Here is a 26,895-nt window from a genome sequence, read left to right as displayed (position 1 = left end):
TGCGCTATGATGACCTCATTCTGCGCTATAACATCACCCTGCGCTATGATGACCTCATTCTGCGCTATAACATCACCCTGCGCTATGATGACCTCATTCTGCGCTATAACATCACCCTGCGCTATGATGACCTCATTCTGCGCTATAACATCACCCTGCGCTATGATGACCTCATTCTGCGCTATAACATCACCCTGCGCTATGATGACCTCATTCTGCGCTATGGTGACCTCATTCTGCGCTATGGTGACCTCATTCTGCGCTATGACATCATCCTACACATCTCACCCGACACAATAACATCATCCTGCGCTATGACCTCATTCTGCACTATGACATCATCCTACGCACGTCACTCTGCACTATGATGACATCACCCCGCATTGTCAACCTGCGCTATGATGACCTCACCCTTTGCTATGACCTCATTCTGCACTGACATCATCCTATGCACATCACCCTGCACTATGACATTATCCTGTGCTATGATGAAAACTCCCTAGCACTATAAGACATCATCCTGTGCTATATGATATCACTGTGCCTTCTCTTAAAAAGCCCCCCACTAAGTGCACACTTCTAGGACATGGAGGGTTGTTTTGTGCACAATTCACACACATACATTTTTCTCTCTCTCTCTCTCTTTTTCTAGAACCGTTAAAAGAAAAATGTGCAAAGTATTACATTTGTATACCGTAACTCCGCCAAAAGTCATTGATGCGAGGAATGGAGATCATTGTTATTGGAGGAGACGCCAGTATCATGCAAAGCTATACGATGAATTTCCCGATAGGATCTAGGGGGCGATGGGGTTTATTAAAATGTTGCAAAAATGTAAAAAATAAAATAAAAATTGTAAATTGTTGCACTGGTCTAAATCTTGTGCTGGGGATGTTAGTGTCAATGCAAAAATATGTGTACACCCGCCCCAAAAAAAAAAGCATGCAATATTTCAGCGCCAAGACCAGTGAATGGTTTAAAAAAAATAAAATAAAATCTGCACCAATTTTTTTTCTCTCCCATAAATATGCTCTGCTGTCAGCATGCCATTCCTGCAGAAATGAAGAGAATAGACCTCGGCATGTGGAGTGCAGGGCCATATGCGCATACTTGGAATAGTTGAGTGTAAATGTAGACAATGCAGAGATGGATGATATCCGCTCTCACTGTTCTGACCGGAGCGAGTGCGCAGAAGAATGAGTCTTTTGTCCTCCATACTTGTTTACAATGAGCCTCCTTCTCCCGTGTCAGTGGAGGGGCAGGGACGCCGGGGCTCTGTGTGGGCTTGTAGAAGTTCTGCAATCTCACTGTGGGCGGAATCCAGCACAATAGACAAAGCCGAGTTACCAGCCTGTTCCAAAAAAGACATAAAAAAAAATCCAGGTTAGCTATAAAGATCAGACAGGTATGTCATAAAGAGGTTACACCGAGCCCTCGCCGGAAAACCTGAGCCCCAGGTGCAAAGCTTCCTCCAGTGATGTAGCAGAGCTGAGCGTCTCATGTAGTTCAGGCGTGAACAGCGCACTTTTAGGGTTCGCAACGTGGTTTTTCCTCACTGCCTGGTGTTTTTGTGATGATTTAGTATTATTGTATCATACGGATGAAAATGCCATCAAATCTGGATGCGGCAGAGCAAAAAACATCCTGCAGTCATCACTTTGTCGCTTCACTTAAATAAAAAAAAAAAAGAAAATCTGTTTGGCCATTCATTAAAACATTGATCCACCTTTTGTATCACTTTTTTTTATTAGATACACAGGAACACAAATAAAAAAAAAAAATTCTAAAAATTCTGTATTGCGTTCCAGCTACAGCGCCTGTGCAGATCTATGTGTCTCCATGGTAACAGACTACAAACAATCCCTGTGTAGTCTGACGCTGCAGTCGTACTTTCTCCCAGCTGTCCCCTACTTCTTATTCACATACATTTAGTAGGTCCGTAATAAGTAGCAGGGTTTGGTGAATCAATAATCAGCATAAATCTGCGTATAAACGTATCACATTTTACAGGCTGATTTATAGTACAGTACAGACCAAAAGTTTGGACACACCTTCTCATCTCTAGAACTGTTAAGAGGAGACTTTGTGCAGCAGCCTTCATGGTAAAATAGCTGCTAGGAAACCACTGCTAAGGACAGGCAACAAGCAGAAGAGACTTGTTTGGGCTGAAGAACACAAGGAATGGACATTAGACCAGTGGAAATCTGTGCTTTGGTCTGATGAGTCCAAATTTGAGATCTTTGGATCCAACCACCGTGTCTTTGTAGAAAAGTTGAACAGATGGACTCTACATGGCTGGTTCCCACCGTGAAGCATGGAGGAGGAGGTGTGATGGTGTGGGGGTGCTTTGCTGGTGACACTGTTGGGGATTTATTCAAAATTGAAGGCATACAGAACCAGCATGGCTACCACAGCATCTTGCAGCGGCGTGCTATTCCATCCGGTTTGCGTTTAGTTGGACCATCATTTATTTTTCAACAGGACAATGACCCCAAACATACCTCCAGGCTGTGTAAGGGCTATTTGACTAAGAAGGAGAGTGATGGGGTGCTACGCCAGATTACCTGGCCTCCACAGTCACCAGACCTGAACCCAATCGAGATGGTTTGGGGTGAGCTGGACCGCAGAGTGAAGGCAAAAGGGCCAACAAGTGCTAAGCATCTCTGGGAACTCCTTCAAGATTGTTGGAAAACCATTTCCGGTGACTACCTCTTGAAGCTCATGAAGAGAATGCCAAGATTGTGCAAAGCAGTAATCAAAGCAAAAGGTGGCTACTTTGAAGAGCCTAGAATATAACACATATTTTCAGTTGTTTCACACTTTTGTTAAGTATTTCATTCCACATGTTTTAATTCATAGTTTTGATGCCTTCAATGTGAATCTACAATTTTTAGAGTCATGAAAATAAAGAAAACTCTTTGAATGAGGAGGTGTGTCCAAACCTTTGGTCTGTACTGTACATGTAAGATGTGCAGAAAACTATGGCCTAAATTCACCATTTTTATTTATTTGATGTGGGTTTTTTTTTTCCTTTGCAATATGGAGCACACAGTTCATGATTTTTGCAACTCTTTAGAACAAGTAGTCGCATGTTTAGGAAATCAGCTCATTTTTTATCACATTTACCAGGTGGACTGGCTCATAGGATCCTCAGGGGCGTGTCTTTAGAATACTTTGCATATTTGCTTTATGAGCCATGCCCCAGAGGATCCTATGACCATAAAATTCTGCATTAAATAAAAAGCCCCTAATTTCTGAAACCATATAGAGGATTTAAAAAATAAAACAAAACACAGAATACTCAGGAGCAGCGGGAAGAAGATAAAAGCAATAACTGGAGACATCGGAGCTGGTGACCGGTTCACTAATGAAGGTAATTGAAATAACTCACTGCACTGTCGCCAGTCGCATTACAGTTTACTAAGTCTCCCACAACATGGACAAAGCATATGATGGTGACCTGACAATCCTTCTGATATCACCTGCGCCCATGACTGTCAGGCAGTCACTCTCTAGAAGGAATTTACTGACAACCTGCAGCATTTTCTTACTGACGTTATTAACGATTAAGATCGAAAGAAAATATCGGGAATATTCCGACAATAAAAACAGGTCAGCCGCTCATTTCTATCGTTCAGGTCTTCCTGGTGCATAAGCCAAAGTATCATAGGACGACCGAAATGCCGAGTCTTAAGTTCTCAGATAGGATTACATACATATATAATGGTCTAGGGCATGGTGGGAAACTGATTATCTCTAGGGGCCGCAGGAGGGACCGTGACTGTTGTGGAGGCCGAACTTACAGCTGAATTTAATTATGCTCATTACTATAATTATTATGATTATTATTATTTTATATACGTTTTTTCCACTTAATATAGATTAGAATTAGGTCTGGTGGCCACCGCTACTCCAAGTACATGTTACAATAGGACGAAAGGCCGCTTTACACGCTACGACATCGCTAGCAATTGCTAGCGATGCTGAGTGCGATAGCACCCGCCCCCCATCGTACATGCGATATCGTGTGATCGCTGCCGTAGAGAACATTATCGCTACGGCAGCGTCACACGCACATACCTGCTCTGCAACGTCGCTGTGACCGGTGAACCGCCTCCTATCTAAGGGGGCGGTTCATTCAGCGTCACAGCAGCGTCACTAAGCGGCCGCCCAATAGAAGCAAAAGGGCGGAGATGAGGAGGACGAACATCCCGCCCACCTCCTTCCTTCCGCATTGCGGGCGGCCGCAGGTAAGGTGAGGTTCCTCGTTCCTGCGGCGTCACACACAGCGATGTGTGCTGCTGCAGCAACAAGGAACTACATCGCTAGCTGCAGCAGCAGCGATATTCGAGAATAGGGGGGGCATGTCACCGATGAGCGATTTTGACCGTTTTTGCGACGATTCAAAATCACTCATAGGTGTCACACGCAAAGAAATCGCTAAAGTGACCGGATGTGCGTCACGAATTCCGTGACCACAACGAGATCGCTTGAGCGATGTCGCAGCGTGTAAATCGGCCTTCACTGTATTCTTACCTGTAGCGGTCAAAGCCACACAAGTTACTGCTTCTCACAAAGGAGGGGGAGAGATTAGATGGATGGATTTTGGATACTTAAATAGTTTAATTAGATTGTTAGATATTGTTTTCTTCTGCCTCCGTAAGTAACTGTAAAGTAAAATAGAAGAGGGAATGTCCCGGAGACAATTTGTCAGGATAATATTTACTTTGGCAGCGGAGTATCCGCAGCTTCTGCCACGTTCCTGCCGGCGGCCACATACCGGGCATATCTGTGTCAGGATTGATGTGCCAGCTCGCTGATAAGGGCATGTATACAGAGCTCGGTGGGCACCGCCGGGGGTAACACCATCAGCTGCCCAGTATATAGGGAGGTGGAGGTGTGTGCCGTCCCGGCGGGGCCGCTGTCCACCAGTGAACGTTTCTGGGAGCAGCGGAATGTGGAATAATCTGGAAGTCCGGCCTTTGCTCGGTATTAGACGTCAAATGTGATAAAGCTCCTATATCCGAGGCCGGGGGGGGGATTGTCTAGCCCAGTCTGGGTGGTCCCTGGTACATTTTACATGTGTGTGTGTTCTGGAGCTCGGGGGGAGCAGACTTGTCAGTTATACCCAATACCGCCATATGCAGTACGTTCCTCGTATAGACCTCAGTCTACCTGACTCATTGTACACAGCACAGTATAGAGGACATGCTGAGCAGAACGATACATAGGCTTGGGCGGCACGGTGGCTCAGTGGTTAGCACTGCAGTCTTGTGGTGGCTCAGTGGTTAGCACTGCAGTCTTGTGGTGGCTCAGTGGCTAGCACTGCAGTCTTGTGGTGGCTCAGTGGTTAGCACTGCAGTCTTGCATCGTTGGGGTCCTGGGTTCAAATCCCACCAAGGACAACATCTGCAAGGAGTTTGTATGTTCTCCGCGTGTTTGCGTGGGTTTCCTCCGGGTTCTCCAGTTTCCTCCCACACTCCAAAGACTTACAGATAGGGACTTTAGATTGTGAGCCCCAATGGGGACAGTGTTCCTGATGTATGTAAAGCGCTGCGGAATACGTTAGCGCTATATAAATAAAGATTTGAAATAAAGATTTGTTGTAAAAGTGTCAGTATAACTTGTACTTGTGCAAACAGACACCAGGGATTTAATTGCATAGAGTCCAGTGGGCGGTCCTACTAGTGACTGACAGCTATTTCTGCATGCAGTCATATAGGGAAGGCTGCCAGTCACTAATAGACCCGACCATCTACAGGTACACACGTACTGAAGGGAGATTTGTCAAACTATAATTGAATAAATGTGATCTGAGCTGCTGTACCGAGAACGGCCACTACACGGTGTGTGGGGCTGTGGCTCCAGGTATCAGCAGATAATGGGGGGGGTCAGATATTGATGGACAAGTCCTAGTCACCCCAATTTATCTATCAATACATGAATTTATCAATATATTTGCTCTACTTTGCATGAAAAATTCACAATTTTGGACAGGAGACCGCCCCGTACCTTATCCGTCAGCTCCACATCACAGTCTGGGTGAGATACCAGTAGCTTCACGATTTCCAGATTTCCCACTTGGCAGGCGATAATCAGAGCGGTTTCTCCATCCTCGGCCGCCAGGTTTACATCCGCCCCGCAGTCCAGGAGGACCTTTACCATGTCTGAGCGGCCATGGCTGACCCCGAGCATCAGTGCCGTTTGTCCTCCCTGCAAACCACAGAAAAATCAGATCCCGACAATTCATTCCGTAATATAAAAAAAAAGTATTAATATCGCCGACTTTTCCCAGAATCGCAGCACAATCTGAATTCACCCTAAGGCCCCAGTCGTTAGGCCTCATCATTATAATATGAAAACTTTTGCAACTTTCTAAAGTTACCAAACTTTTCATTATCCAATGGTGACGTGTGGAATTCCCATAAGTGGGTGAGCAAAGTTTGGTGTTTTAGTGCTTCACCATTTTTCTATATATTACATCTAAGGGTTGGTTTACGCACAACAATCACGCTGCAGCGTTTTATCACGATTTTCACATATTGAGGTCAAAAAGCAGCGTGACTGCATAGTGTGGACACACTCTATGGGTTCGCTTTAGGATGAGCCTTTAAATAAAGAACACTTCTATTCCTGACAGCAAGCAGAGCTATTGAAAATGCTGTAAAAAGTTAACAAAACAATCATGAAGTCAGTTTATTATAACACATCACAGACCGGCCTAGATAAGCCGGGAACATGGGCGAGAACATGCACATCTCTGTGTGATGTAAAGCCCTGCACCGAGGCACTACTCAATGCCAGGCAGCTGCTGCAAAAGCAACTAAAATATTACGGTATATACAGTGTCTTGAAAAAGTATTCATACCTCGTGATCTTGTCACATTACACCCAAAACTAAAATGTTATTTATTGGGATTTTATTTGATATACAAACACCAAATAGCAAATATTTGTGAAGTGTAAAGGAAATGATAACATTTTTCTAAATATTTTAAAAATATAAATCTGAAAATTGGGACGTGTATTTGTATTCAGCCCCCTGAGTCCATACTTTGTAGGACCACGGGGGATGTCTCTCCGGCTTTGCACATCTAGAGGTGACATGTTTCTCTTCTTCTTTGCATTCTTCTCTCACTCAGTGAGATTGGATGGAGACGTCTGTGATCAGCAATATTCATGTCTTGTCTCAGATTCTCAATGGGGTTTTGGTCTGGACTGTGACTCGGTCGCTCACACACAGGAATATGCGCTGATCTAAACCCCCATTGTAGCTCTGGCAGGATGTTTAGGGTCGTATCTGCTGGAAGGTGAATCTACTCCCCAGTCTCAGGTCTTTTGTAGTCTCAAACAGGTTTTCCTCCTGGATTGGCTCCATCCATCTTCCCTTCATCTCTGACCAGCTTTTCTGCCTTTGCTGAAGAAAAGCCTCCCCACAGCAGGATGCTGCCACCACCATGTATGACAGTGGGGATGTTGTTTTCAGGGTGATATGCAGTGTTCGTTTTCCATCACACACACAACTCTTTTTCCATTTAGGCCAAAAAGTTTTCCATTGGTCTCTTCGGACCAGAGCACCTTATTCCACTAAAGAAAAAAAATAAGAGCAGTCACTCTGCTTGAAGCGCGTAGACTGGCGTGTCTACACATGCTTTCATCAAACTGTTTCATGTTTTTAATTTTTTTTCATTAAAGTTAGTTTTTAATATAATTGATAGATGCTGGATTTTTCTCTATTTTTTTCCTGGATGTGACTACCTGATTACCGGCTCAAATCTCCGGTCTCGTGAGCGGTTACTTTCTCTTTTTATTTTGCCTTCTTCCACTGCTCGCGGTGTCCTCTTCACGATTTTTTTTGCAAACTACAAACAGGACTTGTTATGGCTTTCAAAAAATTGTTTTCTTCATACCCCTCCTCCATAAAGATCAGATCTGTGTAGTCTATGGCTAATAGTCGTCCTGTGGACAGATTCTCCCCCTGAGCTGTGATCTCTGCAGCTCCTCCAGTGATCATGGGCTTTTTGGCTGCTTCTCTCATTAGTGCTCCCCCTCTTGGGATGTCAGTTTCGGTGGACGGCCATGTCTTCATAGGTTTTCAGTGGTCATACTCCTTCCAGTTTTGTATAATGGATTGAACACTGCTCCGTGAGATGTTCACAGCTTGGGCTATTTTGTTTATAACCTAACCCTGCTTTACTCTTCTCTACATCTTTATCCATGACCTGTCCGGTGTGTTCCTTGGTTTTCATGATGCTTTTTGATCCCTAATATTCTCAAACCTCCGAGACCTTCACAGAACAGCTGGTATTTTACGGAGAATAAATTACACACAGGAGGTTTCAATGCACTAATTATGTGACTTCAGGAGACAATTGGTCACTCAGGATTATTTAGGTGGATACAAGGGGCTGAATACAAAGGAAAGCCACAATTTTCAGATTTATATTTTTTTAAATATTTCTAAAATAAAGTATAATTTCCTTTTACACTGCACAAATACTTGCTACTTAGTGTCCATATAACACATAAAAGTCCCAAAAATTACATTTACGTTTGTGGGTGTAACTTGAAAAAATGTGGAAAAGTTCACAGGATAGGAATACTTTTTCAAGGCCCTGTTTGAGAAATAAGAAACCCTTGTAATATTCATGTCATATTTCTTGTAAGACCACATCCCAAATATGAGGGGACATTGGGAATTCTTCCAGGCGTGGGACCTTTTTGGTGACATCATGGTGAATACATTGACATGTAGCAGCGGATGACACAATGGTCCAGTGTCTGAACTTTCCATCCAATCTGTGTGGCTACTGTCACTATTCATACCACAGCTGGACGGTGAAGTGGAAAGTCCGGAGCGCTCATGTCCGTGCTTGTCTGGTGATGGCACTGTGTTTCTGACACTTGAAACTCACATTGTCAGAAATGAAGGATTATCCCATAAAGCAGATGACCCGCCCCCCCCCGCCCCGCTGATGTGCAAAAAACCCTCATCAGGACAATTCTACCATTCCAAATGTGTCTATTTCAATGGGAAGAGGTGAATATGCAGCTGCTAGACCCCTCCCTCTGGGAGCTGCTAGTCTCCTCAGGGAAGAATTGACTGCGTAAAAATTGTCAGACCTCTAAAAAGCAATTAAACGTTGTTAAAAAAATACTATTTTTTTTTTTTTTTTTTTTTTTTGTAATCAATTTTTGCTTCTTTCTGTGCTGTTGCTAATCTGTGCTATTGATGGACTCTGGGCAAAATCAATCTCCTTCCCCCTCTGGCAGCTGATAATACAGTTCCTTCTAATTTCCCCCCATACATCTGCTCATCTATACCGCTATGCACGGCTGAGGTTCTGCTCCATAGGATTACATTACAACATGTCGAAATAGTCCAGACAATTGAGGAGACACTGGACCAGGGTCCTGGGAATCATCTCCAGCAGCTAGTACGAGGGGTGTACAGGGTCAGGTTATAATGGTGTAGGCTCTGTGTGCTGTCTCTTCCGTTATTCTCCTGCCTCCATTATTATCAGCCCCTCACTTTATTTACCAGAGTATGTGGGTCTCATCAGCTGCTGGGCCTAGGGCAGATGCTTCTCTGTAACCCTTGTATTTCCTTACCTAAAATCTGCGAACAAACCACTAATACCAAAGATCTTAATTAAGCCCAGATTGTCTCCACACCTGCCACCACTGCCTGTACCACAAGCACCACACCCACCTTATTCACTAGTGCCACCCCCACATCCAATTCACAAGTGCCACCACTGCTCAAACCACAAGCACCACACCCACCAGCACAGCTCTCACAATCAATTCACAAGTGCCACCACTGCCTGAACTACAAGCACCACACCTATCTGATCCACAAGCGCCACCCCACGTCCAATTCACAAGTGCCACCTGTCATGATGTATGTAGTTTTCTCCATCCCATATTTTTGTATAAGATGCCATGTGATGTATTTTACCTTCTCACTGTATTTGCTGTAATACTGTGTCTTGGGATGTAAGTGACCATACCTTCCCCCCAGCCTGTATCATATTGCACTCAGGCTTCAGCTGTAGCTATTGTCATTGATTTGGTAGGGGTTGCATATATATATATTGTTCTTCTCAGCATGGGACTTCTCCAATCTACAACTTGGTAAACAGAACAGAGCCAGCAGTCTAAAGTCCATTCATGCATCAAATGGCCAGGGGGAGGTGTGCCCACCTAAGGGGCTGATCCCAGAGAGAAGAACATGTTAGTTCAGTTAGTTGGATCTCGGCTGGAGAAGGACTAGGATCTATAGCTGAGGCTGGATCCTAGAGCCTGTGTATGGACTGTTACAGACTGGAGATCAGTGGCCACGTGGGATTGTGTTTTGTTGTTCACCTGTTGGACTCAAGGAACTCATATAAGGACCATTGCCCTAATTCCCCTGGCATCGGAATACCAGGCGGTGCCCCTGGATCTTTTGTTTTTTCTGTTGTGGACTCCTTGCAGATTTGAAGGATTTATATTTAATGTTTGCTGCTTATTCTTTGTGGTTCCAATAAAGCCCTTTGGATTGTTCCTTGGCCTGGCGTCCCTCACTGCTCTGCCGCATACCCCGTCACACCACCACTGCCTGAACTACAAGCACCACACCTATCTGATCCACAAGCGCCACCCCACGTCCAATTCACAAGTGCCACCACTGCTCAAACCACAAGCACCACACCCACCTTATTCACTAGTGCCACCCCCACATCCAATTCACAAGTGCCACCACTGCTCAAACCACAAGCACCACACCCGCCAGCACAGCTCTCACAATCAATTCACAAGTGCCACCACTGCCTGAACTACAAGCACCACACCCATTTGATCCACAAGCGCCACCTCTACTCCCAATTCACAAGTGCCACCATTGCAAGAACCACAACCACTACACTCACCAGCGCCATCACTGCCTGTACCACAAGCACCACACCCACCTGATTCACCAGCGCCATAACTGCACTTCGCTGTAATGGAACCAAGTTGCAATCCAAACACTATGGAAGAACCTGACACTTGTACAAAGTTGCAAAATAAGGTGTTTTATTTACAGGTTTAATCCACAATTCAATGCCTAGCGTTTCAGTCTGACCCCTGCCCTTCATCAGATGCAAGAATTGCTGTTAGACAGACGTGAAGAAGATGACATTTTGTGCAATAGTGCATCACCGCTGGAGAAATGGAGCTGCGGAGGTGAGGGGTCCGATCGAAATATCATGAACTGTGGATTGCACCTGTAAATACAACACATTCATTTGCAACCTTCTGCAAGTTCTTCTATCTGGTTACTACATGGGATGGGGCCTACTTCTGCACCAGCCAGTATGAGGAGTGCCGTGTTTCTGTTACATCGTGCAATGCCAAACACAACCTCACCTCTGCACAGGTATGGCCCGGTTTCTGGAAGACGGCAGCCATGCTTTACTAATCATACACACCCCTGCTCTATTCATTGCCTATGGAACTCTGTATCCAGTGGATGTGGACAGGTGAATAATTGCATTTATAGTCCGACCCCTTTAAGGAAGTCATTCACAATAATAAATCTCCTGATAGAGGGGCCAATGATAACCTGATTGTCGGGAATTTGGCTGCTGGTAATCCCAATCATCAATCTATAAGGGAAGCAATTGCACCAAATGTCCAGCCTGAACAGGCCGGGTCCTCTGCAGCGAGGGAGACACGCTATGTAATTGTGGGACCCTCTCCCCTTTATTAACATTAAGTGCACTAATAAAATAAAGAAAACCCATTTATTTGCCATAGTCCTTAATGTTCCGTGTCTATGGTATTGGTCATGTACCTGAGCGGCAGAGAGATTCACATTCCCCAGCGTGAGCAGAGCCTTCACCACTTCCATGTCTTCATCCGTTTCCGCAGATGCCAGGGGGGTGAGCATCACAGGGGTGTACCCCGCCTTATTTTGATGGTCCACATCACAAACACCTAATATGAAATGGAAATGATTAATTGCCAATACCTGAAAATTATATACAATCAATGTCATATATATTCTATGCTATAGTCTCTACTGGAAACCATCAACAAGTCGGTTAGGGCCGTTTCAGATCAGCGGTATTCTGCCGCACTCGCAGATCCGGCATAAGAGCAGTACAGTACTTTACAGTTCCCTGGCAAGCTCCGGGCACATAGGGTCATGTGACCGGACCATATGACCAGGGCTTGCCGCACTGTCTGTGATCTGTAAAGTACTGTACTGACCTTGTGGCGGATCTGCGAGTGCGGCAGAATATCGCTGATCTGAAACGGCCCTTAGCTGCTGGAAACCATCAACAAGCAGGCTAGCTGCTGGAAACCATCAACAAGCAGGTTAGCTGCTGGAAACCATCAACAAGCAGGCTAGCTGCTGGAAACCATAAACAAGCAGGCTAGCTGCTGGAAACCATCAACAAGCCGGTTAGCTGCTCAAAACCATCAACAAGCAGGTTAGCTGCTGGAAACCATCAACAAGCAGGTTAGCTGCTGGAAACCATCAACAAATAGGTTAGCTGCTGGAAACCATCAACAAGCAGGCTAGCTGCTGGAAGCCATCAACAAGCAGGATAGCTGCTGGAAACCATCAACAAGCAGGTTAGCTGCTGGAAACCATCAACAAACAGGTTAGCTGCTGGAAACCATCAACAAGCAGGCTAGCTGCTGGAAGCCATCAACAAGCAGGATAGCTGCTGGAAACCATCAACAAGCAGGATAGCTGCTGGAAAACATCAACAAGCAGGTTAGCTGCTGGAAACCATCAACAAGCAGGATAGCTGCTGGAAACCATCAACAAACAGGTTAGCTGCTGGAAACCATCAACAAGCAGGCTAGCTGCTGGAAGCCATCAACAAGCAGGATAGCTGCTGGAAACCATCAACAAGCAGGATAGCTGCTGGAAAACATCAACAAGCAGGTTAGCTGCTGGAAACCATCAATAAGCAGGTTAGCTCCTGGAAACCATCAACAAGCCGGTTAGCTGCTGGAAACCATCAACAAGCAGGTTAGCTGTTATTTACATATGGTCATATGAACAGGCAGTTTGTGGAGTAACATATTTTGTTCTGCTGATAATAATGTGTAAAGAAAAGATCAGACAACAGCAGTTTGTGGACCGTTTTCTACAAGCCACTGATGATTTCTGCACCGTGCACTGATATTATAGCCCATGTTGTCATGAATGCAGCATTATTCTTCGTTATGATTGCGGTTGATTAGTTCCATCTATTGGGGGTGAAATCTGTCCGGACATTACAGGGTCTCCACCGGGGCTGACGATAGAACATGGCTAATTGAATTGGTTTATGCCCGAGTCAAGTTCAGATCTTCAATCACTTGGACGCACGATCAATGCTTCATTTACAGGCGAGATATGAGCCAAATGTGACAAGACACAAGTGCACAGACATCGCGAGGTCAGACCGCGCCGAATCCTGATATCTCTGACAGCTCTCCTGCAGCATTTTTGTTTTTTTTGCTGTTAATTCAAAATCAATAAGGAGAAACAAAGACATGACAATAACAGCTGCTTTTTAAGGACTGTGAAGTAATCCTGCGATGGAGAGTGGTTCATTTTATATTTGACAGGTTATAATAAATCAATGTATGCGTAACGTTACCTCCTGTATTATACTCCAGAGCTGCACTCACTATTCTGCTGGTGCAGTCACTGTGTTCATACATTACTTATCCAGTACTGATCCTGAGTTACCTCCTGTATTATACTCCAGAGCTGCACTCACTATTCTGCTGGTGCAGTCACTGTGTTCATACATTACATTACTTATCCTGTACTGATCCTGAGTTACATCCTGTATTATACTCCAGAGCTGCACTCACTATTCTGCTGGTGCAGTCACTGTGTTCATACATTACTTATCCAGTACTGATCCTGAGTTACCTCCTGTATTATACCCCAGAGCTGCACTCACTATTCTGCTGGTGCAGTCACTGTGTTCATACATTACATTACTTATCCTGTACTGATCCTGAGTTACATCCTGTATTATACTCCAGAGCTGCACTCACTATTCTGCTGGTGCAGTCACTGTGTACATACATTACATTACTTATCCTGTACTGATCCTGAGTTACATCTTGTATTATACTCCAGAGCTGCACTCACTATTCTGCTGGTGCAGTCACTGTGTACATACATTACATTACTTATCCTGTACTGATCCGGAGTTACATCCTGTATTATACTCCAGAGCTGCACTCACTATTCTGCTGGTGCAGTCACTGTGTACATACATTACATTAATTATCCTGTACTGATCCTAAGTTACATCTTGTATTATACTCCAGAGCTGCACTCACTATTCTGCTGGTGCAGTCACTGTGTACATACATTACATTAATTATCCTGTACTGATCCTAAGTTACATCTTGTATTATACTCCAAAGCTGCACTCACTATTCTGCTGGTGCAGTCACTGTGTACATACATTACATTAATTATCCTGCACTGATCCTAAGTTACATCTTGTATTATACTCCAGAGCTGCACTCACTATTCTGCTGGTGCAGTCACTGTGTACATACATTACATTAATTATCCTGTACTGATCCTAAGTTACATCTTGTATTATACTCCAGAGCTGCACTCACTATTCTGGTGGTGCAGTCACTGTGTACATACTGTACATTACATTACTTATTTTGTACTGATCCTGAGTTACACCCTGTATTATTACTCCAGAGCTGCACTCACTATTCTGCTGGTGCAGTCACTATGTACATTCTTACATATCGTGCACTGAAACCTGAATTACAGCTTTGCTTTTACAATCTTGTTGGATGCTATGGATTTCGAAAGGGAACTCTGGCATTGCATTACTGCTATAAGAATATTTGAAAAAAAGAGATACTTAGCTTATGTATTGGCCAATGCTTTTGAGCCCAGTAACCAATGACAAGGTGATCTATCCCGGGACCCTAACTAGAAATGCCTCTATCTAGGTTAAAAACCTGCATGTCTGGGGAGAAAAGAGCCAGCTATAAGGAAGGTGGACACAGCCTGGTTATAGTTGCAGTTACATTGTGTTTTCAGCTAGCGCCTGTTCACACCTGTTGGATGTGCGGGTCAGTCTTTTTGATATATTTGCTATTGAGCTCAGTCGTCATGCTGGTCATCAGACACCGGGTGACTCTGCAGAGTTTAATGTCCCAAATTGCAAATGTCAGAAATAAATTCTGCTCTGACACTGAACAAGCAGGGGATGCTGGGAGATTTCAGCTGGCAGTCGCAGCTGTGCAGAGCAGCCCTGGGTGTGATTTCCTATCAGACTGCTGTATCGCAGGACTGATTTATGTAATAGATTTCTAAAGTTGTGTCACTTTTTAGTTAAAACTTGTGAAATTAGGCTTTAATCAATACCCAATAATCCTAAAGTGCTGCCTATTCGTTTCTCCATCACCCCCTGCCGGCTTCCCAGGAGATGACATTTATATGGAAAGGTTAAAAGCCTGTGCAGAGGTCTGATTACACACTAATATCCACCAAGTCTATAGCAGCCGGGTCCGTAGCTTGTGCACAGCTCAGCACCATGTAAGATACAAGTAGTACGGGATAGAGGTCAAAGTGGCAAGGGGGTCCCAATGCCTGAAAGCGGAGGGGCTATCGGTTCCCTGCACACACAGCGGGGCTGGGGTGGACACCGTCATCCTTCCTGATGATGTCACCGCCCTGTTGACTCATTAGTGGTAATTTGCATACAGATAGTTTTGCAATTCATCTGCATCAGATTTATCATATGTGGCAGGTTCAGAAACATTGTTAGTAAATGTATCAATGATTTGGTGGTGGTTAATGGTCTGAGCAGCTGCTGTTGTGTACAGCAGCCATGTGCGGCGCCGAGCTGTCAGTCACCGCAGCGGAACAGTCAGTCACCGCAGCAGAGCTGACAGTCACCGCAGCAGAGCTGTCAGTCAACACAGCAGAGTTGTCAGTCACCACAGCAGAGCTGTCAGTCACCGCAGCAGAGCTCTCAGTCACAGCAGCAGGGCTGACAGTCACCACAGCAGAGCTGTCAGTCACCGCAGCAGAGCTGTCAGTCACCGCAGCAGAGCTCTCAGTCACCGCAGCAGAGCTCTCAGTCACCGCAGCAGGGCTGACAGTCACCGCAGCAGAGCAGTCAGTCACCGCAGCAGAGCTGTCAGTCACCGCAGCGGAGCGGTCAGTCACCGCAGCAGGGCTGACAGTCACCGCAGCAGAGCTGTCAGTCACCGCAGCAGAGCTGTCAGTCACCGCAGCGGAGCGGTCAGTCACCGCAGCAGGGCTGACAGTCACCGCAGCAGAGCAGTCAGTCACCGCAGCAGAGCTGTCAGTCACCGCAGCAGAGCTGTCAGTCACCGCAGCGGAGCGGTCAGTCACCGCAGCAGAGCAGACAGAGGAATCCTCAGCAGATGACAGATCTCCTCCCTTCGAGGTTCTTCAGCTCCAAACCTCCCAAGTGCACGGGCTAATGGGTTTTCCGGGCCGCTCCTCAGATATAGAGGACGTGTCACCATTACTAATGGGATGATTTAGGGACACTGAGAAAATCGCTATCTCCAAGTTAAAAAGTTTCCATCCTGCTCTTTTTGTTTTGATCGATGGCACAGCAAAGCCAAGAGAGATAAAGCTGTGTGCCGCGTGATCTCCGGCTGACGGCGGTCTGGAGGGTCCGGTGACGAGCCCCCGCCGCCTCCGGTCTCTCACTTGTACAATTGTATCAAATCAAGCTCCGGAGCTGCTGTAATGATGGCGGCGTTTACAGATGCCCTTTGAAGCGCAAAATTGGAAGCAGAACATAGTTTGCAGCCTAAATGATCTGCAGCAGAGCTTCACTGCCTTCTGCGCCTCTGCAGCACTTACTATATACATTAAAAATCAGCTGGATATACGGCTTCCTCCAGAAATCAGGATCTGGCGGTATTATTTGTGATTATAAAGGCAGATTCTTTAAAATCTATGTCTACTTTTATAAAGGCATAGCATTATTCATCTGCAGTGTCCAGCAATCTCAGCAGTGCCTGCAAAACAGTACTCACTCACTGCAGCAGCGCCCCCCTTATCCTACCTGACAGCAGTGCCCCCCTTATCCTACCTGACAGCAGTGCCCCCCTTATCCTACCTGACAGCAGTGCCCCCCTTATCCTACCTGACAGCAGTATACACCCCCTCACTAGTCACAGGCTGCTCCCCGTCACCCGGCAGTCACAGCAGTGCCCCCCTTATCCTACCTGACTGCAGTATACACCCCCTCACTAGTCACAGGCTGCTCCCCATCACTCGGCAGTCACAGCAGTGCCCCCCTTATCCTACCTGACTGCAGTATACACCCCCTCACTAGTCACAGGCTGCACCATCACTCGGCAGTCACAGCAGTGCCCCCCTTATCCTACCTGACTGCAGTATACACCCCCTGACTAGTCACAGGCTGCACCATCACCCGGCAGTCACAGCAGTGCCCCCCTTATCCTACCTGACTGCAGTATACACCCCCTCACTAGTCACAGGCTGCTCCCCATCACCCGGCAGTCACAGCAGTGCCCCCCTTATCCTACCTGACTGTAGTATACACCCCCCTCACTAGTCACAGGCTGCTCCCCGTCACCCGGCAGTCACAGCAGTGCCCCCCTTATCCTACCTGACTGCAGCATACACCCCCTCACTAGTCACAGGCTGCTCCCCATCACCCGGCAGTCACAGCAGTGCCCCCCTTATCCTACCTGACTGCAGTATACACCCCCTCACTAGTCACAGGCTGCTCCCCATCACCCGGCAGTCACAGCAGTGCCCCCCTTATCCTACCTGACTGTAGTATACACCCCCCTCACTAGTCACAGGCTACTCCCCGTCATCCGGCAGTCACAGCAGTGCCCCCCTTATCCTACCTGACTGCAGTATACACCCCCCTCACTAGTCACAGGCTGCTCCCCATCACTCGGCAGTCACAGCAGTGCCCCCCTTATCCTACCTGACTGCAGCATACACCCCCTCACTAGTCACAGGCTGCTCCCCATCACTCGGCAGTCACAGCAGTGCCCCCCTTATCCTACCTGACTGCAGCATACACCCCCTCACTAGTCACAGGCTGCTCCCCATCACCCGGCAGTCACAGCAGTGCCCCCCTTATCCTACCTGACTGCAGTATACACCCCCTCACTAGTCACAGGCTGCTCCCCATCACCCGGCAGTCACAGCAGTGCCCCCCTTATCCTACCTGACTGCAGCATACACCCCCTCACTAGTCACAGGCTGCACCATCACTCGGCAGTCACAGCAGTGCCCCCCTTATCCTACCTGACTGCAGTATACACCCCCTCACTAGTCACAGGCTGCACCATCACTCGGCAGTCACAGCAGTGCCCCCCTTATCCTACCTGACTGCAGTATACACCCCCTCACTAGTCACAGGCTGCTCCCCGTCACGCGGCAGTCACAGCAGTGTCCTTACTATCACTTCTCCAGTACTCACAGCCATACCCCCATCTTTCCAGCAGCAGTCACAGCAGGGCCTTTCCCATTACTTCTCCAGTAGACACAGCAGTTCCTCCATCCAATCTCCAGCAGTCACATGTGTCTACCTCTTTACCACACTAGTTGCTACACACTGAGGAGTCTCCGCACTATTCAGTGGTCACACCAGGTCGCTCTATCCCCCAGAAGTTATAGCAGTGCCTTTGCTTCCTCATCCCAAGCAGTCACAGCAAAGTTTCCCCCATTCCTGCAGTACTAGCCGTATTACCACCCTTCCCTGGAGGAAATAGGTGCCATTTCCTTTGGTTCTCCAATAGTCACAGCAGAGCGTCTGCCTTTCCTGTAGTAGACATAGTAGTACCTTAATTAAGGAAGTGTCTCTATCTCAATAGTCAGTACAGGCTCCCTGCAGCCACAGCATTGCCTCCCATTCCTCAGCAGTCACAGCAGTGCCTCCCATCCCTCAGCAGTCACAGCAATTCCTCAAATTCCACAGCAGTCACAGCAGTACCTCCCATTCCTCACAGTCACAGCAGTACCTCCCATTCCTCAGCAGTCACAGCAGTTCCTGCCATTCCTCAGCAGTCACAGCAGTACCTCCCATTCCTCAGCAGTCACAGCAGTTCCTGCCATTCCTCAGCAGTCACAGCAGTACCTCCCATTCCTCAGCAGTCACAGCAGTACCTCCCATTCCTCAGCAGTCACAGCAGTTCCTGCCATTCTTCAGCAGTCACAGCAGTTCCTCCCATTCCTCAGCAGTCACAGCAGTTCCTCCCATTCCTCAGCAGTCACAGCAGTTCCTCCCATTCCTCAGCAGTCACAGCAGTACCTCCCATTCTCCAGCAGTCACAGCAGTTCCTGCCATTCCTCAGTAGTCACAGCAGTTCCTCCCATTCCTCAGCAGTCACAGCAGTTCCTCCCATTCCTCAGCAGTCACAGCAGTTCCTCCCATTCCTCAGCAGTCACAGCAGTTCCTCCATTCCTCAGCAGTCACAGCAGTTCCTCCCATTCTTCAGCAGTCACAGCAGTTCTTCCCATTCCTCAGCAGTCACAGCAGTTCTTCCCATTCCTCAGCAGTCACAGCAGTTCCTCCCATTCTTCAGCAGTCACAGCAGTGCCTCCCATTCCTCAGTAGTGCCTTTCTCTCCACCTCTCCAGTAGTCACAGCAGTGCCCCACAAGCAGCCACAACACTGCCATTTCCTCCTCCATTTATCCAGCTGTCATAATGCCACCCCCTTTCCAACTGTACCCTCTTTCCCATGGCCACAGCAGTGTCTCCCTGGAATCACACTAGTTTGCACAGCCCTCAGCAGTTACAGCAGTGCCCTTTAACACCCAGCGGTTACCGCACTGCTTTTCTATCCACTTCTCCAGTAGTCAAAGCACTTCTTCTCCCCAATGGTGGCAGCAATGCCATCCGTCTGTGCCAGCCGTGCGTCCCTCTTCTCCACAGTAGTCATTGTAGTGCCCGCCTTTCTTAATGACATTTTGATAATTGTGAACACAACCTATAGTTATCACCTCTTTTAAAACTTTTATACTATTTTTGGGCAGATGCACAATTCTATTTTTTTTTTAATCAAAACGGTTTTATTAAGTTTTCAGCATATAACAAAAATTAACAATGTCATACAAACATTCGAATAACAATTTACAATTCTATTTTTTGTAAGTGTGTTTCATAATTTGCATGTTGTATAAGCAAGAAACAATAGTGCTATACTGATGCCAGTCCTGTAACGCTGGGATGTTTTTATTATGTGGGCATTTAACAAGCGTGCCTGAAACATGTCAGCCGCAGCACAGATGGGTTTTATAGTAGTTTTGTTAATCTTATTTTTTATCACACACCTATATTCCCATAAGAAGTACAGCACCCCTCCTCCTCCTCACGTGTCAGACCTGTGACGGTGCTATATGTGGCACATGGTGGGGGGACTGTGTCAAACAACATCTTTGAAGTCGCTGGTTGTCATCCGGGAAAATAAAGCTGGCGTCACACGCTACGATATATCTAACGATATGTCGTCGGGGTCACGGAGTTGGTGACGCACATCCGGCATCGTAAGAGATATCGTAGCGTGTGACACGTCCGATACGACTGTTAACGAGCAAAAATACTCACCTTATCGTTGCTCGGAGACACGGCGTTCATTTTCATAATGTCGTTCCTCCCTCTGTGCACCGGTTGTTCATTGTTCCTGAGGCAGCACACGTCGCTCCGTGTGACACCCCGGGAATGAGGAACCTCACCTTACCTGCGTCCCGCCGGCAATGCGGAAGGAAGGAGGTGGGCGGGATGTTACGTCCCGCTCATCTCCGCCCCTCTGCTTCTATTGGCCGGCCGCTGTGTGATATCGCTGTGACGCTGAACGTCCCTCCCCCTTCAGGAAGAGGATGTTCGCCGCCCACAGCGAGGTCGTTAGGGAGGTAGGTGCGTGTGACGGGGTTAACAACTTTGAGCGCCACGGGCAACGAATTGCCCGTGACGCACAAATGACGGGGGCGGGTGCGATCGCACGATATATCGTACCGTGTAACGCCGCCTTAAGACAATGATACAACGTGACGGGATGAAACGCTCCTCACCTGTGTTCAGAAGGAGCTTCACGATGGTAAAGTTGGAGTGGGAGACGCTGTAATGAAGGGCGGTATTCCCATTCTCGTCTGCGATGTTGACGACCATCTGCAATAGCTGAGGGCTGATGGATGTGAATTCCTCCAGATAGACTGTAACCAGATCCGGGAGGACGTCTTCTGGCTGGAGACTCGGAACCACTCTTGGCAGACGGTGTATAACGATTGTCTCTACAACAGCAGAAAACGTGTGATTAGCTCTGGCCGACACATGATGTCTGTCTCCACACGAGAAGCGACCGCAGCCCCGTGTTCTGAGAGATTCCACATAAATCAAACTTTTATTGGGAACGAGGAACATCCCTCTCTGCAGTTAATTCACTTGTTTACACTGTAACAAATCCCTGCGAGGATCAGATGTGAGAGACGTTTGATGGAGTCACAATAGACAATAGAAACTTGGAGCGGATGAATGGCTGGACCTCCGAGAGAGACTCAGAGGAAACATCAGTGAATCATTTCTGGACCGTTGTACTTACTAATCAGCAATCTACACATTAGTGTACACTCGTCCGATGACGGATTAGATCTGATCTGTGCATCTTGAAAATGACAAATCGCATAAGTGAAATCCAAGCCCCTTTCCTTGTAAATGAAAGGACTACTTGCATTGATGTTTCAGACTTCTCTCGTGGTTCCCCTTTTTTTTGGAATGCTCTCCCTCATTCCATCTGATATTTATCAAACCATCAGATGCTCACCGGAAACTTATCTCTGAGGCTGCGTTTTTTTCATGCATTTTTTAAGGCGCTTTACACGCTGCGATATCAGTCCCGATATCGCTAGTGTGGGTACCCGCCCCATCTGTTGTACGACACGGGCAAATCGCTGCCCGTGCTGCACAACACGCCCAGACCAGGAAACAACTTCATTACTGCTGCAGTAACGATTTTTGAGAATGGACCCCCATGTCACCGATGAGCGATTTTGCACGTTTTTGCGACGATGCAAAATCGCTCATCGGTGTCACACGCAGCAACATCACTAATGCGGCCGGATGTGCGTCACAAATTCCGTGACTCCAACGACTCCGCATTAGCGATGACGTAGCGTGTAAAGCCCCCTTTGCTTGCAGACTTTAATCAATGCTGCAAGGAAAAACACATCCCAGCAAAGACTGAGAATCTTGACTTGTTGTACACAAGTTGCAGAGTTTTTCATTGCAGATTTTGGTGCAGAAAAAAATCTGCAGCACGTCAATTCTTTTTGCGTTTTTTCCTACGTCTGATATAATCCACTGCAGAGCTCGCGCTTGATCACTGCAGAGGATTATATCTGTCAGTGCTACACTTGCAGCAATTCGCTTCACCTCACACACCATGCATCTAACATGGTCTGTGAGGTGATCCATAGCTTGTTAACCCAGAGTCGTCATAGTGACAACCCAGGGTTGCCATGGCAGTGATCGGGTCCCTGTGATCGCATAACAGGGAGCCAATCACCAGGGGTGAGGTGAGCGATTCCTCCCCCTGCCTCCTGAATCCTCCTGAATGCTGTGTTCATGATTGAGCGCAGCATTTAGAGGGTTAAATTGTCGGGATCGGCACAGGCACCACTCCGGGGCAGTGAGTAACATCAGCTGGAGACCCGGCGTCGATCGCAGGGGTACAAAGTAGGAACTCCGTCTCCGGCGATCGCCAGGATGTTGAAAAATGCTTAAAAAAAAAACAAATGAGAAAAAAAATATGCGAAAATGCAATAAAAAAAATATTGTTTTTTCTGTTAATTATTTCGTGCCAAAACATGCAGTTTTGTGTGCAGAAAATCTACATGAGCACATAGCCTCAAAGGGAATTTGTCAGCAAACTATTTATATGCGTGTGCGGCTCTTTCAAAGACAATTCCAGCAATACCTGGAAATCAGCTTTTGAAATAATATGCATATGGAGTGAAAAACGTTTTGTAGCTCTGAAGCCTCTGTCACTCCAGCTCTACTCGCCGCCGTCTCCTGTTTGACTAAGATAAAAAATAAATTCAATGCACTCATAGATTGTGATGCAAACAGTTTTCCAAATTTATTGAGGCGACTGTGAAGTCATTCCGACGTTTCAACCCGCCTGGGTCTTAGTCAAGAGTCGCTTCAAGATGGGTTCCTGGGATATGGAAATTTGAGGCACCCCAGGCACCCATCTTGAAGCGACTCTTGACTAAGACCCAGGAAAACTTTTTGCATCACAATCTATGAGTGCAGAGAATTTATTTATTATCTTGGATTGGACACATTTTTCACTTGCACCACCACCCACTTGTCTGGGTGCAGACCAATTTTTTTGAATCTATCCTCCAGTTTGACTGACAGCCTCTATGCTGTGTAACTTTAGGCAAAGGAGCCATCAATCAAGCATGGGGCGGCGGAGCTGGGCGGAGAATACAGCTGGAGTGACGGAGGCTCCAGATCTACCATAGTCATTTCTATATCAATTCAAATGCTAATTTCTCAGTAATGGAGGAACAAACTGACCATGTACAGGCATTGCTGGACTCGTCCTTGAAAGAGCTATATGCACATGTAAGGCTATGTGCGCACACTGAATATTTGGTTGCAGAAATTTCTGCACCAAATCTGAATCTCTTGGCAGAAAAAAATGCACTTTTTGCATGCATTCTGGAATGGGAAAAACGCTGAAAAAATGCTAAAAGGAATTGACATGCTGTGGATTTATTTCTGCACCAAATTTGCCAGGGGAAAAAAAAAGCAACTTGCATAAAACTTCAGGATTCTCATTAACTTTGCTGCCATAAGGATTTACATGCAGCTTTGTGACGCATTAGGCTAAGTTCACACTTCCGTTGTTTTTGCATCAGTCACATGCGTTGCTTGACGCATGTGACTGATGCGTTGTACAACGGATGACAACGGATGACAAAGAAAGAATTTCATTGTCGGACTCCGTTGTGTGCTGGGGACGGAGTTCGGGGGGGGCGGAGTTCGGAGGGCGGAGCTGAGGACGTCAGTGCCCGCGGTCTGCATGGCTGGGGACACGTACGTGTGTGTGTCTACATGCATGTGTACATGCGGAGTGCGGGAAATGGGGCGGAGCGCGAGGGGGCGGAGCGCGAGGGGGTGGAGCACGAGGGGGCGGAGCCGAGCGGGGCCATGGAGCTGAGGACGTCAGTGCTGTGGAGACTGCAGGGCTGGGGACAAGTGAGTGTGAGTGTGTGTGTGTGTGTACACATGCGGAGTGCAGGAGGGGGCGGAGCCGAGTGGGGAAGTGTTGGCCTCCTTGCACACTGTGTTCAGGATAAATATCGGGTATAAGCAAAGCACTTTTTGCTTGGTTACCCGATATTTATCTTGGATACCAGCTTAGCGCGGGCTCCCTGCACCCGTAACCACTGTAAATATCGGGTAACTAACCAAAGCGCATTGCTTGGTTACCCGATGTTTATCCTGGTTACGGGGGCAGGGAGCCAGAGAGCGCATGCGCAGCAATATCCTACGGATCGCGCTGCTCAAAAAACGTTACATGCTGCGTTGCTCCCGCCCGGCGGTCAGTTAAAAAACGACTGACCGCGACGCAGCGGATACAACGCAGCATCATCAGTCACAATCCGTCACTAATAGAAGTCTATGGGGAAAAACAGGATTCCTGCAAAATATTTTGCAGGATACCGTAATTCCCCAAGGCGACGGATTGTGACTGATGCAAAACAACGGAAGTGTGAACTTAGCCTTAAAAAAATGCATAAAAAAATTGCAATAAAAACTCAATGTGTACAAAATAGTTTTGGGGGGTGAAATCCTGCGGACAGTTCTTTAAAAGGACCCAATTGTCTGAATGAAAATGTAAACATCCCGTCCCCTGCAAACTCCTTTCTGTCTACACTCACATCCATAGACATGGGGGAACCTGCCTTTATGAATGACTACAAAACATTTCCTTTTGCAAACTGGAGGGGGATTGAAGCTTTTAGATTTCATTGATCTGATTTCCTAATACACATCTCAGATATTTTTTTATGGCTTGTGCCCATGATCCGCACACGTTGTGTCCTGGTTGCGAGTGTTCTCTGCAGGAATATGTGGCTGTTGTCCTGATGATAAATGTATCCATAACTGATTTGTAGCCATATCACCGCAACATGTTAGAAAAACCCCATCTATTCTGAGCAATGGGGTTGTATTGTGATAGGCAACGATGCAAAAAAAAAATAAAAAAAATCACACAAACAAGTAAAGACTAGACAAAGCCTAAACATCCTGAATTGCGAATCTCTCGGCTCGTAATGTTGGTGTTGACTGGTTTAATGAAGACAGATTGTTATATTGTGCTGTGATCACACCGGAGCAAGTGAGAATTAACAAACCGCTAAAACAAGTCCTCGATAAATAAAAATATAACTAACGCACACTCTGTATCTTCTATGTGCCGTACAGAAAGCGGAAATACACAACACCCCCCCTACACCCCCATCCGCACCCCTACACATCCCCCCAGACACCCCTGTGCTAATTAACAAGTCTCTCAGGAGATGATTGCACTTCTGTCTCGTTATAAGTGTAATGAGGACCTCACCACGAAATGGTATTTATAGAAACTGTCTCTGGTAATAAGAACTTACAGAAGTGCAAAATAATTAGCTCCGTCCTAATACAAAATTCTACCAATTGCATATTTTTGTCCATATGGAGAAAGATTATATACTCTCATCCATGGGGGCAGTATTATAGTAGTTATATTCTTGTATATAGGAGCAGTATTATAGTAGTTATATTCTTATACATAGGAGCAGTATTATAGTAGTTATATTCTTATACATAGGAGCAGTATTATAGTAGTTATATTCTTATCCATAGGAGCAGTATTATAGTAGTTATATTCTTGTATATAGGGGCAGTATTATAGTAGTTATATTCTTGTACATAGGGGGCAGTATTATAGTAGTTATATTCTTATACATAGGGGCAGTATTATAGTAGTTATATTCTTATACATAGGAGCAGTATTATAGTAGTTATATTCTTGTATATAGGGGCAGTATTATAGTAGTTATATTCTTATACATAGGAGCAGTATTATAGTAGTTATATTCTTGTATATAGGGGCAGTATTATAGTAGTTATATTCTTGTACATAGGGGCAGTATTATAGTAGTTATATTCTTGTATATAGGGGCAGTATTATAGTAGTTATATTCTTGTATATAGGGGCAGTATTATAGTAGTTATATTCTTGTATATAGGGGCAGTATTATAGTAGTTATATTCTTGTATATAGGGGCAGTATTATAGTAGTTATATTCTTATACATAGGGGCAGTATTATAGTAGTTATATTCTTGTATATAGGGGCAGTATTATAGTAGTTATATTCTTGTACATAGGGGCAGTATTATAGTAGTTATATTCTTGTATATAGGGGCAGTATTATAGTAGTTATATTCTTGTATATAGGGGCAGTATTATAGTAGTTATATTCTTATACATAGAGGGCAGTATTATAGTAGTTATATTCCTGTACATAGGGGCAGTATTATATTGAACACAAAGAAAAAAGAGGGAGTCTTGAATGCAACCATATATTTTTTTGCAAATATCAAAAAGTATGTTTTTATTAAGAATCAAAAGAGCAATTTACAACCATCATAAAAAAGCACATGTAAGATCTCAAACAATGAGTCATGGTCCAAGAAAAGACAGGTTCACACATTATGCTGCAGAAAAAATTCCCATTGAATCAAGCAAATCCCATAATTTTAATTTAATTCTCAACATGTATTGTGAATTTCCAGGCTTCCAGTTATGTTAATTACAATAAAGGCTATTTAAGTCATTAACGTG

The 26,895-nt window shown here is 45.9% G+C and overlaps 1 protein-coding gene across 1 annotated transcript in view; it reads right to left on the bottom strand.

Moving 5' to 3' along the window:
- Positions 1-824: 824 nt before the first annotated feature.
- KANK4 (KN motif and ankyrin repeat domains 4) overlaps positions 825-26,895 on the bottom strand; it is a 202,913-nt gene continuing 176,842 nt past the window's right edge. Inside the window, 5 exon segments of the mRNA XM_075320377.1 lie at positions 825-1,351; positions 6,013-6,213; positions 11,819-11,961; positions 21,067-21,225; positions 21,228-21,285. Of these exon segments, the coding sequence (XP_075176492.1) occupies positions 1,223-1,351; positions 6,013-6,213; positions 11,819-11,961; positions 21,067-21,225; positions 21,228-21,285 (690 nt within the window). The 3' untranslated portion in view covers positions 825-1,222.

Source organism: Anomaloglossus baeobatrachus, chromosome 8, assembly GCF_048569485.1.
Source record: "Anomaloglossus baeobatrachus isolate aAnoBae1 chromosome 8, aAnoBae1.hap1, whole genome shotgun sequence".
NCBI lineage: Eukaryota > Metazoa > Chordata > Amphibia > Anura > Aromobatidae > Anomaloglossus > Anomaloglossus baeobatrachus.
Note: the sequence above shows the minus strand (reverse complement) of the source record. Positions and strands in the feature narration are given on the sequence as shown.